Raw genomic sequence first — 12,425 nt, 5'->3', positions numbered from 1 at the left:
TTTTATAATGTTTTTGCTTTAGATTCAGTTTTTAAAATAAAAGTATGATTGGTTTAAAAAATAGATGTAGAAATTAAAAAGGTTGTGCACAACTTCTACAGCCTCAACCAATAATGCCCAAAAAAATATTTAAAATTTAAATAAGTAATTTAAATATTTAGTTTCATTTTTGTATTTAATCTTACATTATTTAAGTTTATATAATCTTTATTAAATATAACTTTTGTTTTAAAATAAATATGATATTTAATAAGTATTTTAGAGTAAAATATATCTTGAAAATGTCCAAAAAATTATAATATTTGTTTATAGAAAATAAAATTAACTCTAAATATATATTCAAAATTTGAAATAATACCCAAATAAATATTCAAAATCTAAATAAGTAATTTATATATTTAGTTTCATTTTTGTATTTAATCTTACATTATTCAAGTTTATATAATCTTTATTAAATATAACTTTTGGTTCAAAATAAATATGATATTTAATAAGTATTTAGAGTAAAATATATTCGATCCGATCATGGATCGAAATATAGTAAAGCTTGAATGGATCTTTTGAGTTTAGTACTAAAAATTCGAACTTCCAGAGAAATCATAAAAGACCCGAACATAATCTCGAACACCTATGCCTAATCTCAAATAAATATATTTTTTTCCACGAGGAGCCACGTTTACAATTTTATATGTGCAACTAACTCAACAAACACCAAGATGCATCAGTCTATATAACGTAAAGCTTAACCAAAACCAATAACCATCAAATCTAAAAAATGGATAGTCAAAAAAGGAGTTTGGGTTTCTTATCTCTTGCTTTTCTCTTCATCACCTGCTCTTCTGCTGAGTTCCTCATTCAACAGGTTTACATTTTGTCTTTGCTTTCGTTTGTTCTGTTTGTTTTGAAGTACTTTATCATCGATTACCATATCCATAAGTAGGTCTTAACAATAATAATAAAAAAAATCCAGGTCACAGAAGGCAGAGGAACAGAGAACAACAGTTCTTACAATCTCCAGGCGAATCTTGGTAAGCTTGTCTCATTTCCTTTTGGTTTCCTTGGTGAAACATTGAAACTCAGTTCTTGAACTTTTCCTGGAAAATTTTCGTTGTTTACAGGAGTGACAAGAGTGTTGAGAGAAGAGCGACCATCGAGTAAGATAGTAACTATAGCAGGCTACTCCGTGATTAAGGAGAGAACCGAAGTCTACGAATCCTCTGTTTTCGAAGCTGCTGGTTACAAATGGTAAATGATCCCAACGGTTTTTCTTTTCATTTATTCAGCTTATTTATTAATTAAGATTATTTTTATGACAAAAAAAAAAAAAAACAGGAGGTTGGTTATGTACATGAATGGTAATAAAAACGACGGTGGAAATGGATATATATCACTATACGTGAGGATGGAAGAGACCGAATCGCTTCCATATGGTTGGGAAGTCAACGTTGATCTTAAACTCTTTGTCCACAATCCAAAACAACACAAGTACTTGGCTGTCACAGGTATATTTTTATCATTTATTATATTACTAGCTACGTTTCTTTAACATCAAAAAGTTATTATAATATTCAAATTTGAATGGAAAACTGAAATATAACGACCAATAAAAAAATAAAAAACCAACTCCCAATGAGAGTAGCTACATCTTTATTTGGCCGTTGTAAATGACAAAGATATGACAAAGATTTGTCTATAACCCGAGTATGATTGTAGTTGTGGACTATTGCAGATGGAGCAGTCAAGAGATTCACCGCGGCGAAAAAAGAGTGGGGATTCGGACAGTTGATTTCCCTCGCAACGTTGCAAAACGCGAACCAGGGGTACATTGTGCAGGACACATGTTCTTTTGGTGCTGAGATCCTCATCGTTAAACCGGCAGAGAAACAAGAGAAAGTCACTTTTATATCAAACCCACCAAACAATGTTTTCACTTGGAAGATTCTTCGTTTCTCCACCTTGGAAGATAAATTCTACTATTCTGATGATTTTCTCGTTGGAGACCGTTACTGGTTAGTACTTTATATAGTTGCATATTTGAATTCCTTTTTTTTTTTTGGGCAAAACATATTTGAATTCCTTTAATAACGGTTTTTGGTTGATGTATAATCAGGAGATTAGGATTTAACCCGAAAGGGGATGGAGATGGCAGACCACATGCACTTCCAATCTACTTATATGCTCAAGGCTTTAGGCCAAACGCAGTTGTTACAAACACTTGGGGAGCGGTTAATCTACGATTAAAGAACCAACGTAGCTCCAACCACAGGCAACTATATTGTAAGAAGACTAAACCAATATAAATAATTTTTTATTTCCAAGAATAATCGGTGAATGAAATTAATATTTTTTTTTTCTTTATTTCAGCTGCAGCTTGGTACCCGATTCGAAGCGATTATGGTGTGGGAGTGAACAATATCATATTGATGAAAGATTTAAAGGATACATCCAAAGGGTATTTGGTGAATGATGCTATTGTCTTTGAAGCTGAAATGGTTAAGGTCTCTGTGACCAACATCGTCCCCGTCTAGTGATCTCTAAATCTTTGTCTTGGATCAAACAACATTATGAATAAAGGGATGTGTGTTGTAATAATAAGTTGAAGTTGTTGATCCTTGTGATGTAATCGTCATTTCTGTTCTTTGAGTTTGTTTTCTGCTTTGTTATCAATGAAATAAAATTCTCTTGCTTTTAAACTTTATGTTTGATAATGTCAAAATATTCGAAACCATTTTTATAAGCTTTTAGTTTTAAATAAACTTAACCAAAAACTAGGCTGAACATCTTAGGAAAAAAGGGTTGAAGAATATATTTAAATCATGTGCGTATTTTCTTATACATCTGTTAAACCATTTTTAAACCTCAACCATATATATGGAGATCCGGTTTAATGGTGATGTAGAAGTCATTAGGCTAAGAGCATCATTAACGTATAGTATGTCAAGGTGAGCATCTTTCCAGATTTATAATATTATTTTGTTCTAGTATAATGATAATATTTTAATATTTAGACTATTTTTCTCTACTTTTTTTTCATGTTGAGATATTATCTTTAAATAATATCATTAAGAGCATGCGCAGCTGTGAGTTCTTGCACGAGCTCTCAGTAATTTAAAAATATTAAAAAAATTGAAAAGGAAAGAAAAAAGAGAAAAAATTATGGAGAAAAAAGAGAAGGGAAATTAAGCCAAGTAGCTAAGATAAAAAAACAAAAAATAAAAATCTAACTAAAATCTCCCTCTCTCTCTTACTTTCTCTTCCTATCTCTCTCTCTACTCTCTCTCCCAAAATCTAATTTCTCTTCTTTTTTTTTTGTTATTTAGCAAAAAAGCCCAAAAGAGAAAGCAACTCTCTGAGAAGAGCTTTTTGATCTCGCTGAAAAGCTGCGTTCTCCACTTATCTTTTAAGTCGTGGCTTAATTTTTAAAATAAAAATAAAAAATAAAAATAATTAAGAATATTATTTGAGAGACCTATGTGTTATGTGTGTTCTAGCAATGCTCTGCTCTAAAGATGCTCTAGTATGTTTAGTCTTTACTCTTTATATATATAGTTATCTTTTCTTATATCTATCTAGTGTATTGTTAGTCACCTGTTGTTACTCTTCTTGCCGGTTACAACTTTGATCACCCATGACCATGAACCTAGTCCAGAACCAGTGCTTCTTCCACACTCTCTCCCTCATCTCCTCGATAGGTATGTTCTTAGTTTCAGGAAGGAGGAACATCACAAACAGAGTCATGACCAAGACCCACGAAGAAAAGAAGATGAATATCCCAAACTTGAAATGACACAGCATCAAGAGGAAAGCCTGAGCTATAATGAAAGTGAACAGCAAGTTGACGCACACCGTCACACTCTGTCCCGCGGAACGTGTCTCAAGAGGGAAAACCTCACTAGGGATTAGCCAACCGAGCGGTCCCCAAGACCAGGCGAAAGCAGCTACGTAGGTGCAAATCATCACCACGACAAGAACCGCAAACCCTTTGGAAAGGTTATTAGAGTGGTCTGTGACTTTGATACCGAGGACAATGGCGATCACGAGTTGAGAAAAGAACATTTGGAGACCAGCTCCAAGAAGAAGAACACGACGACCGACTTTATCAACTAAGTAGATAGACACTAGAGTGGAGGGGACGTTGACTGCACCGGTGAGCACTGCAGAGTAGAGAGACGCGTCACTGCCAAAGCCTAAAGTGCTGAAAAGAACAGGAGCATAGAACATAATGGCGTTGATTCCAGTGCATTGCTGGAATATCTACACTTTTTATGTAATCAACACCCAACAAATGATTAGTAATTTAGCATTTCTCTGCAATTTATCTGAAATCCGAAAAAACAAACCAAACCAAGAGAATCAAAACCAAATCAAGAACCAAACCTATACCCGAAAACATAAAATACCATATATATTATATTTAGTTTTTTCTTTTAAAAAAATTATTACTCAAAAATTCAAATTCGTAAATATTTAACGTTACAAAACAAAAGTTATCTGAAAAAAAAAATAAATTCACTGAATATTTATTTTATATTTTAATTTGAACAATCCGAACTACTTGATATTATATCCGAAAAACCGAATTACTCTATATTTTTATTCGGAAATCTAAAATCATCTAAAAATCTTACTAAAACCAAACCGGACCAAACTAGTTCCAGCTTTTTGAATACTAACCGATTCCTAATAATTTTATTAGAACTTAATCGAAAATAAAAAGAAATGATTCAAAAACCAAAAAATTAAAACAAAAACTAAAAGACTAATTGAATGGTTTTTTTCAAAACCAATTTTTTTCTCAGTACAAAAAAAAATTGAACCCCAACTAAAACTCGAATCTGTAAGTGTGATAGCATCCAAGGCCCAACAAGACACAAATGAGAAGGCCCAAGACAAGCCAAACGTCTCTCTTCTCCAACGGTCTTCACCAAAACAGAGTTTGTCGTCTTGTGGAACAGAGGCGAGTACGGGAGCTCAGCTGGAGCTTATCCAGAACCGTTTCGCTCCGTTACTTTGGTCATGAGCTGGCCGTCAACTTTACTTTACCTTTACAGCTATTGTATTCAAAGGATTCGAAATTGTTCTCTTGAGTCTATTTAATCTCCTTTGTATTGCTTATGAATGTAAAACGAAGATATTATTCAGTCAAAACCCTTATTGTGTTTCTCATATTCACATGGTATCAGAGCCATCTAAACCTTAACAGGTATGGCAGATCCAGTTACTACGTATCCGTTTCCGAGTAAAGTTCATGTCTTGAGCTCCGTCACACTCAAGCTCAACGACAGCAACTATCTTCTGTGGAAAACGCAGTTCGAATCGCTCCTGTCCAGTCAAAGATTGCTGGGATTTGTCAACGGCGCGGTCACCACGCCACCAGCAACTCACCGTGTCACCAGGAACGATGTTGAAGTGGAGGAAGCAAACCCTCTATTTGAGACTTGGTTCTGTTCAGATCAACTTGTTCGGTCATGGATATTTGGTACTCTCTCAGAAGAAGTCTTGGGTTCGGTCCACTCGCTCACTACGTCTCGGGAAGTCTGGGTCTCTCTAGCCGACAACTTCAACAAGAGCTCCTTAGCTAGAGAGTTCTCTCTCAGAAGAAGTCTTCAACTTCTGACCAAGAAAGACAAGACCTTGTCCGCTTACAGTCGGGACTTTAAGTCCATCTGCGATGCTCTGAGTGCGATTGGGAAACCAGTAGATGAGTCCATGAAGATCTTCGGGTTTCTCAATGGGCTTGGAAGAGAATATGATCCGATAACAACTGTTATTCAGAGCTCGCTAAGCAAGTTCCCAGCGCCATCCTTCACTGATGTCGTGTCAGAAGTTCAAGGCTTTGATGTCAAGCTCAAGTCGTATGAAGAGATTCCTTCTCCAAATCCCCATGTTGCGTTTTCAACGGAGAGAGCTGATCAACAAGTGGAATACAAACCACAGGCTCCTCAATACAATCAAAACTTTCGAGGCAGAGGTCGTGGTGGTTATCGTGGTAGAGGAGGCTACTCAAGCAGAGGTCGTGGCTTCCCTCAGCATCTGTCCAACGTCAGCAACCAAGGAGGACGTCCTACTTGTCAAATCTGCGGTAGACTTGGACATACTGCTCTCAAGTGCTACAACAGATTTGACAACAACTACCAAGCTCATGAAGCCTTCTCCACTATGCAAGTAACTGATGGAAGGGAGTGGATACCAGACTCTGGAGCCACGGCTCATGTCACAGCGTCTGCATCACACTTACAGCAAGCTCATCCCTACATGGGTAATGACGGAATCATGATTGGGGATGGCGCTTACCTTCCTATCACTCACGTTGGCTCTACCACCATTGCCTCCAAATCAGGTACAATGACACTTCATGATGTCCTCGTTTGTCCTGATATACAAAAATCACTCATGTCTGTATCTAAACTGTGTGATGACTACAATTATGGAGTATTTTTTTATGCCACTCACGTGTATGTAATTGATCTACTAAAGGAGGAAGTGGTATCAAAGGGGCCTCGCAGTAATGGTCTCTATACGTTGAAGAATAAAGAGGAAGCAGTCTACTTCTCTAACCGTCAAACAGCAGCGTCTGAAGATGTTTGGCACCTCAGACTTGGACATGCCAACTCAAGTGTTCTTCAATAACTCAAGTTATGCAAGGAAATTGTAGTCAATAAGAGCAGAACCAACCTCATTTGTGAGCCTTGCCAGATGGGGAAGAGTAGTCGGTTGCAGTTTAGTCAGTCTAAATCTCATGTGTCTAAAGCTTTGGAGAGGATACATTGTGATCTCTGGGGTCCCTCTCCCATTGTATCTAATCAAGATTTTCGGTTTTATGTTGTGTTTGTGGATGATTGTACTCGATTCTCGTGGCTTTATCCACTTCATAATAAAGCTGAATTCTATCAAGTGTTTATTGCGTTCAAGAATCTCGTTGAAAAACAGTTCAATGCCAAGATAAAAGAGTTTCAGTCAGATGGTGGAGGTGAATTTGTGAATCATCAACTGAAGAAGTATCTGTGTGACAATGGCATTCATCACAGAATCTCCTGCCCATATACGCCAGAACAGAATGGACTCGCAGAACGCAAACATAGACATCATGTCGAGCTGGGTCTATCTATGATGTTTCAGTGTCATCTACCTCTACATTTTTGGGTAGAAGCCTTTGCAACTGCTAATCATGTCATCAACCTTCTCCCTTCGGCGGTTCTTCACAACAAAAGTCCCTTTGAACTTCTCTACAACACCAAGCCTGATTACACCAGTCTCAGAGTATTTGGATCGGCTTGCTATCCTTGTCTGAGAGCAGTTCAAACACACAAGCTGGAACCCAAATCACTACAATGTGTTTTCTTGGGTTACAGTGATCAGTACAAAGGCTACAGATGTTTGTATCCTCCTACTGGAAAAGTATATATCTCCAGACACACCATATTTGATGAAGAATGCTTTCCATTTAAAGATCAATACAAACATCTTGTTCCCTTGTATGAGACACCGCTTCTGAAAGCTTGGCAAGCTGCTACATCTCCTCCGGTTCATGTACAAGAAGAACAGATCACACGCTTTCTCAGTACTCCACATCAGACTCAAGAAGCTCCTGATATTGTTCAACAGGAAGTGCACAATGATGATCAGGGGAATCAATCTGATCATAGTGAAGCTGGTGATCTAGATGCAGTCCTTCCTCCCGCTCCACCTGTTGTACTGCCTAACTCTCACCCTATGCAGACTAGAGCCAAAGCTGGAGTCCACAAGCCGAACACTAGGTATGCTTTACTGGCACCTAAATCCTCTGGCTCCTTACCGAAAAACATCACAGAAGCCATGAAACATCCAGAGTGGAACAATGCAGTGATGACTGAAATGGGAAACATCCATCTTCTAGACACTTGGTCTCTGGTTCCGCAAACAGAAGACATGAATGTGGTCACAAGTCGTTGGATCTACACAGAAAAAACTAAATCCAGATGGTACTGTGAGGAAAAGAAGAGTCAGACTGGTGGCAAAAGGATTTCAACAAGAAAAAGGGGTGGACTATCTAGAGACCTTCAGTCCTGTAGTCAAAACATCAACAATTCGTCTGATGCTTACGATTGTTACTGCCAAAGACTGGCCCATAAGACAACTTGATGTCTCTAGTGCCTTTCTTCAAGGAGATCTCCAAGAACCGGTGTTTATGCATCAACCAGAGGGCTTTGTGGATCCTAACAGACCTCATTATGTCTGCAAGCTCACCAAAGCTCTATACGGACTCAAGCAAGCACCGAGAGCTTGGTTTGATACATTCAGCAACTTCCTGATAGACTATGGTTTTTTGTGCAGCAAATCTGATCCGTCTCTCTTCACATATGATTTCAACAATGTCAGTATGGTGTTGCTCCTATATGTTGACGATATACTACTCACGGGCTGCAATGATGAATGCATACAAATTCTGGTGAACACCTTATCTCAGCGCTTCTCTATGAAGGACATGGGAGTCCCCAAGTATTTCTTGGGTATTGAAATGGAAATGCTATCATCTGGAGTATTCCTTCACCAGCAAGCTTACATTGACGATATCCTGCATGAAGCTGCTATGACAGACTGTAATCCGATGCCTACTCCGTTGCCACAGCGAATTGAAGAAGCAGACTCACCTGTTTTCTCTGAACCTACTTACTTCAGATGTCTAGCCGGGAAGCTTCAATACCTAACCATCACCAGACCGGACATTCAATTTGCAGTAAACTTTGTTTGTCAGCGTATGCACTCTCCAACGGTCTCAGACTTTGGTCTCCTCAAGCGCATACTCAGATATCTCAAGGGGACAACAACGCTCGGTCTACACATTCACAAAGACAAATGTGTGTCGCTGCTTGCTTATTGTGACAGTGACTGGGCTGGCTGTCAGCAAACCAGAAGATCCACAGCCGGTTTCTGTACGTTTCTTGGATCTAATCTGGTTTCATGGTCAGCTAAAAGACAAGAAACAGTCTCAAGATCATCAACGGAGGCTGAATATAGAGCTCTCTGCGAAACGGCTCAAGAGATCACGTGGATGTCTCAACTTCTCAGGGATTTGAAAGTTCCACAGCCGCATGCTACGTTGCTCCTGTGTGACAATCTCTCAGCCGTCTATCTGAGTACTAATCCGGCTCTCCACAAACGGTCGAAACACTTCGACACAGACTATCACTACATACGTGAACAAGTTGCGTTGGGGTTAATCGAGACTAGACACATTCCGGCGGAGCTACAGACAGCGGACATCTTCACCAAGTCGCTCCGCGAAGGCCGTTTGAAATGCTTAGAAGCAAACTTGGTGTGGAAGTTAATCCCACTCCAAGTTTGAGGGGGGATGTAAGTGTGATAGCATCCAAGGCCCAACAAGACACAAATGAGAAGGCCCAAGACAAGCCAAACGTCTCTCTTCTCCAACGGTCTTCACCAAAACAGAGTTTGTCGTCTTGTGGAACAGAGGCGAGTACGGGAGCTCAGCTGGAGCTTATCCAGAACCGTTTCGCTCCGTTACTTTGGTCATGAGCTGGCCGTCAACTTTACTTTACATTTACAGCTATTGTATTCAAAGGATTCGAGATTGTTCTCTTGAGTCTATTTAATCTCCTTTGTATTGTTTATGAATGTAAAACGAAGATATTATTCAGTCAAAACCCTTATTGTGTTTCTCATATTCACAGAATCCACATGGTTAAGGCATTAAGATCATATAAACGAAAAGCAAAAACCTAAACTTTAAGTAAAGAAGTGGTTGAATGACCTGCAAGGCAACGGCGATGAGGATATGAGGCCGGTTCCGGCGTTGAAGAAGGTTTCTGAAAGGGTGTTTGACTTCTTTGGCAAGGCTGCTAGCTTCAAGAAGATCAGCGAACTCTGGTTCGACATTAACGGTGCCTCGAATCTGACGGAGAACGGCTTTGCCTTCATTGAGACGGCCTCTTTCAACGAGACCGTTCGGTGTCTCCGTCACCAATAAAGCTCCCACCGTCAGTAGAAGCGCCGGGATTCCGGCCAAACCAAGTGACAGCCTCCATCCAGATTCTCCTTTGATTCTGACCATACATAAAAGGAGCCCATTAAGTCAGCTTAAAAGAAATAAAAGTCAACGCAGAGAAACAAAAAAAAAGAAGTTAGGGCATGAATACAACTACATTCCGTGTACTACAATCTATCTGACAAGTATAGAAAGAAAAAAAAGAGAGAGAGAGATATATACTTAGCGGTGCCATAGTTGACAAGATTTGCGAAGAGGATACCAATAGTGACGTTAAGCTGAAAGAGAATATTAAGACCACCTCTGATCCTAGTAGGTGCAATCTCCGACAAGAACAACGGCACGGCTTGGTTAGCGAACCCAACTCCACAACCAAGCAATATCCGGCCTGTAATAAGCATGGCTAGGTCTTGTGCCGCAGCATTGAGAACCACACCGATGATGTAGAACACGCCAGCTATGAGCATGGTTGGCCTTCGTCCAAGTGTTCTCGTCGTGTATGAAGCGAAGAACGTTGCGGTTAGACCCGCTAAGTATAGAGATGATGTGAAGATTTGTAGTCCTTGGTTGTCGTATTTGCAGTAGTAGTTGTTTTTGTCGGCGCCGACTTCTACTCTCCCGTAGACCACCGGGAAAAACTTTTTCAGAAATTCCGGCATCGCTGTCACTCCACCTACATAACCATATTGATGATGGTAAATCATGTGCTCTAGCTTCATTGGTAGTATTTACCGTTTAGAACTTGTAAGGTTCGGTACTGATCATGAATGATACATACTCATAATATATTTTACTAGTGCTGCCAATGTATTATGAGTGTGCATGAAGTGTAGTCTTGTAATAATAGACGATACAAAAGACAATTAGTTATTCTAAAAAAAAATCTTATGACATTAATTTTCTCACTATACTATTTAAAAGTAAAACAAAAGCTTTGATCGGTGGCCACCAGATGAATGGAAAAAATAAATAAAATGAAAAATAAATTTTCATTTGAGGAATTAAAAAGAAAAAATAGGAAACTTTATTCATTTTGTTCTTCATCAAAATTGTAGAGAAAAACTTTTTTTTTATAAATTCATTCATTCATAAGATATTTAGAGGAAAATAGTGGGATCTACCTATCGATAATCTGACCAAAAATTCAACCTAACTAGTATAAATTTTGAGGAACAAAGAATTCAACAAAAAAAAATTTCATGGTCATCAATTGAAGCCAAAGACGGTCTAGATCCAGTTCCCTAGTTGCCAAACTTTTGTAAGCTATGATTTTAGATTATTTCGTTACTTCCACTAGTTAACTAACAATGGACTAGTTAGTAAATTTTCATTTTGATCAAGTATCTTATACTAGTCCTTTATATTTTGGGTGAAATGTTTCTATCAAATAAGTTGTTTGTAGTTGATGACCATGCCCTATTTAAAACACATTACTTAAGAAATCTTGCAGTAACAAAAAGTTCAGTAACCTTGAAACAAATAAAATTTCCACTTTTATTTATTTTGCTAGAAAGTAGAAACTATCAAAGGATTATATATTTTATTCATACCAGAGACACCAACTTCGTAGCCAAACATGAGGCCGCCGGTAGCAGCCATGATGGAAGATATTATGACTATAGGAGTAATCTTTGCCTCAAAATCCACTCCCTTTGCCGAAGCCGTCGAAAATCCTGCGGCCATCCTTAAGATATCTTCAGAGACTATAACTAAAAAGTTATCCTCTCTAACGAGTTAAAAAAAGGAACAACTACCTAAAGAGACCACTTGGGTTACTTCCTTATATAGAAGAAGAGGCCACAAAGCACTGAAAGAAATGTCTGCAGCCAATGGGATGACTACACGTCTCTTTTATGATCAAATGCTCCTGAGTCAGCAAGTCATTGATCGAAAGTCATAAGTCTTCTCTTTCTTGTTACTATATTTGTTGTTATATTAAACTAGATGATTCTCCTCTCTTATTAGAGAGATTGATGTAATTTCGTACCGCTCTCAGCGTGTTGTGAGAATATTGCTATCGAATCAAAATATCTCACACCTTTTAAATTATGAACGACTTGGACCGTTAACATCGTGTGTAGGTCATAAAAATTTGCTGTCATGTAGCTTGTATCTTCTTAGTAAACATTATCTCATTTGCGTTGTTTTAATATATTATATGGTGTTGAAGGCCTACGGAACCAGATCAATTCAGTCTACGGACCCATCCAGATGACAAAGTTATAAAACATTCTAGTTCAGTTTTAATGCGGTTTAAGTATGTCAAATTGGGATATAGACCGGTTTAAAATTATGGTTGTGCATTTGACTAGTTAACTAGGGATTCTCCAAGATGTAGATTGAGAGAGTTCCAACCAACCAAACTTACTGAAGACTATGGGTGCATATATTTAAAGACAATAACTATAGTTGCTCACTGCTATTCAATAATTATTTACAC

At 38.2% G+C, this 12,425-nt stretch overlaps 2 protein-coding genes across 3 annotated transcripts; one reads left to right on the top strand and one right to left on the bottom strand.

The window, feature by feature from the left end:
* Positions 1-707: 707 nt before the first annotated feature.
* Positions 708-2,693, top strand: LOC106348731. Its single transcript, XM_013788531.3, has 7 exons — positions 708-862; positions 971-1,028; positions 1,119-1,245; positions 1,333-1,502; positions 1,730-2,009; positions 2,111-2,277; positions 2,365-2,693. Exons 1-7 carry the CDS (start codon positions 776-778, stop codon positions 2,526-2,528), a joined length of 1,053 nt encoding a protein of 350 aa, XP_013643985.1. The 5' UTR covers positions 708-775; the 3' UTR covers positions 2,529-2,693.
* LOC106348728 (sugar transport protein 13-like) lies at positions 2,283-11,992 on the bottom strand. 2 transcript variants are annotated; one of them, XM_048761935.1, is made up of 5 exons: positions 11,740-11,992; positions 11,536-11,658; positions 10,208-10,658; positions 9,752-10,043; positions 3,432-4,254 (listed from the first exon to the last, which is right to left on the bottom strand). In XM_048761935.1, exons 2-5 carry the CDS (start codon positions 11,582-11,584, stop codon positions 3,595-3,597), a joined length of 1,452 nt encoding a protein of 483 aa, XP_048617892.1. In that variant the 5' UTR covers positions 11,585-11,658; positions 11,740-11,992; the 3' UTR covers positions 3,432-3,594. The 2 variants fall into 2 exon arrangements, with proteins under 2 accessions (XP_013643984.2, XP_048617892.1); XM_013788530.3 differs by having other exon boundaries at positions 2,283-4,254; positions 11,536-11,886.
* Between the last annotated feature and the right edge of the window lie 433 nt (positions 11,993-12,425).

Source organism: Brassica napus, chromosome C7 (genome assembly GCF_020379485.1).
Source record: "Brassica napus cultivar Da-Ae chromosome C7, Da-Ae, whole genome shotgun sequence".
NCBI lineage: Eukaryota > Viridiplantae > Streptophyta > Magnoliopsida > Brassicales > Brassicaceae > Brassica > Brassica napus.
This window is presented reverse-complemented; position numbering and strand designations above follow the sequence as displayed.

Coding starts and splice junctions, on each gene's coding strand:
- LOC106348731 (XM_013788531.3), top strand. CDS start 776: ATGGATAGTCAAAAAAGGAGTTTGGGTTTCTTATCTCTTGCTTTTCTC. Junction 863..970: donor CTGAGTTCCTCATTCAACAG/GTTTACATTTTG, acceptor AAAAAAATCCAG/GTCACAGAAGGCAGAGGAAC. Junction 1,029..1,118: donor CAATCTCCAGGCGAATCTTG/GTAAGCTTGTCT, acceptor CGTTGTTTACAG/GAGTGACAAGAGTGTTGAGA.
- LOC106348728 (XM_013788530.3), bottom strand. CDS start 11,668: ATGGCCGCAGGATTTTCGACGGCTTCGGCAAAGGGAGTGGATTTTGAG. Junction 10,044..10,207: donor GTCAACTATGGCACCGCTAA/GTATATATCTCT, acceptor ATGTATGGTCAG/AATCAAAGGAGAATCTGGAT. Junction 4,255..9,751: donor TCATCGCCGTTGCCTTGCAG/GTCATTCAACCA, acceptor TAAAAAGTGTAG/ATATTCCAGCAATGCACTGG.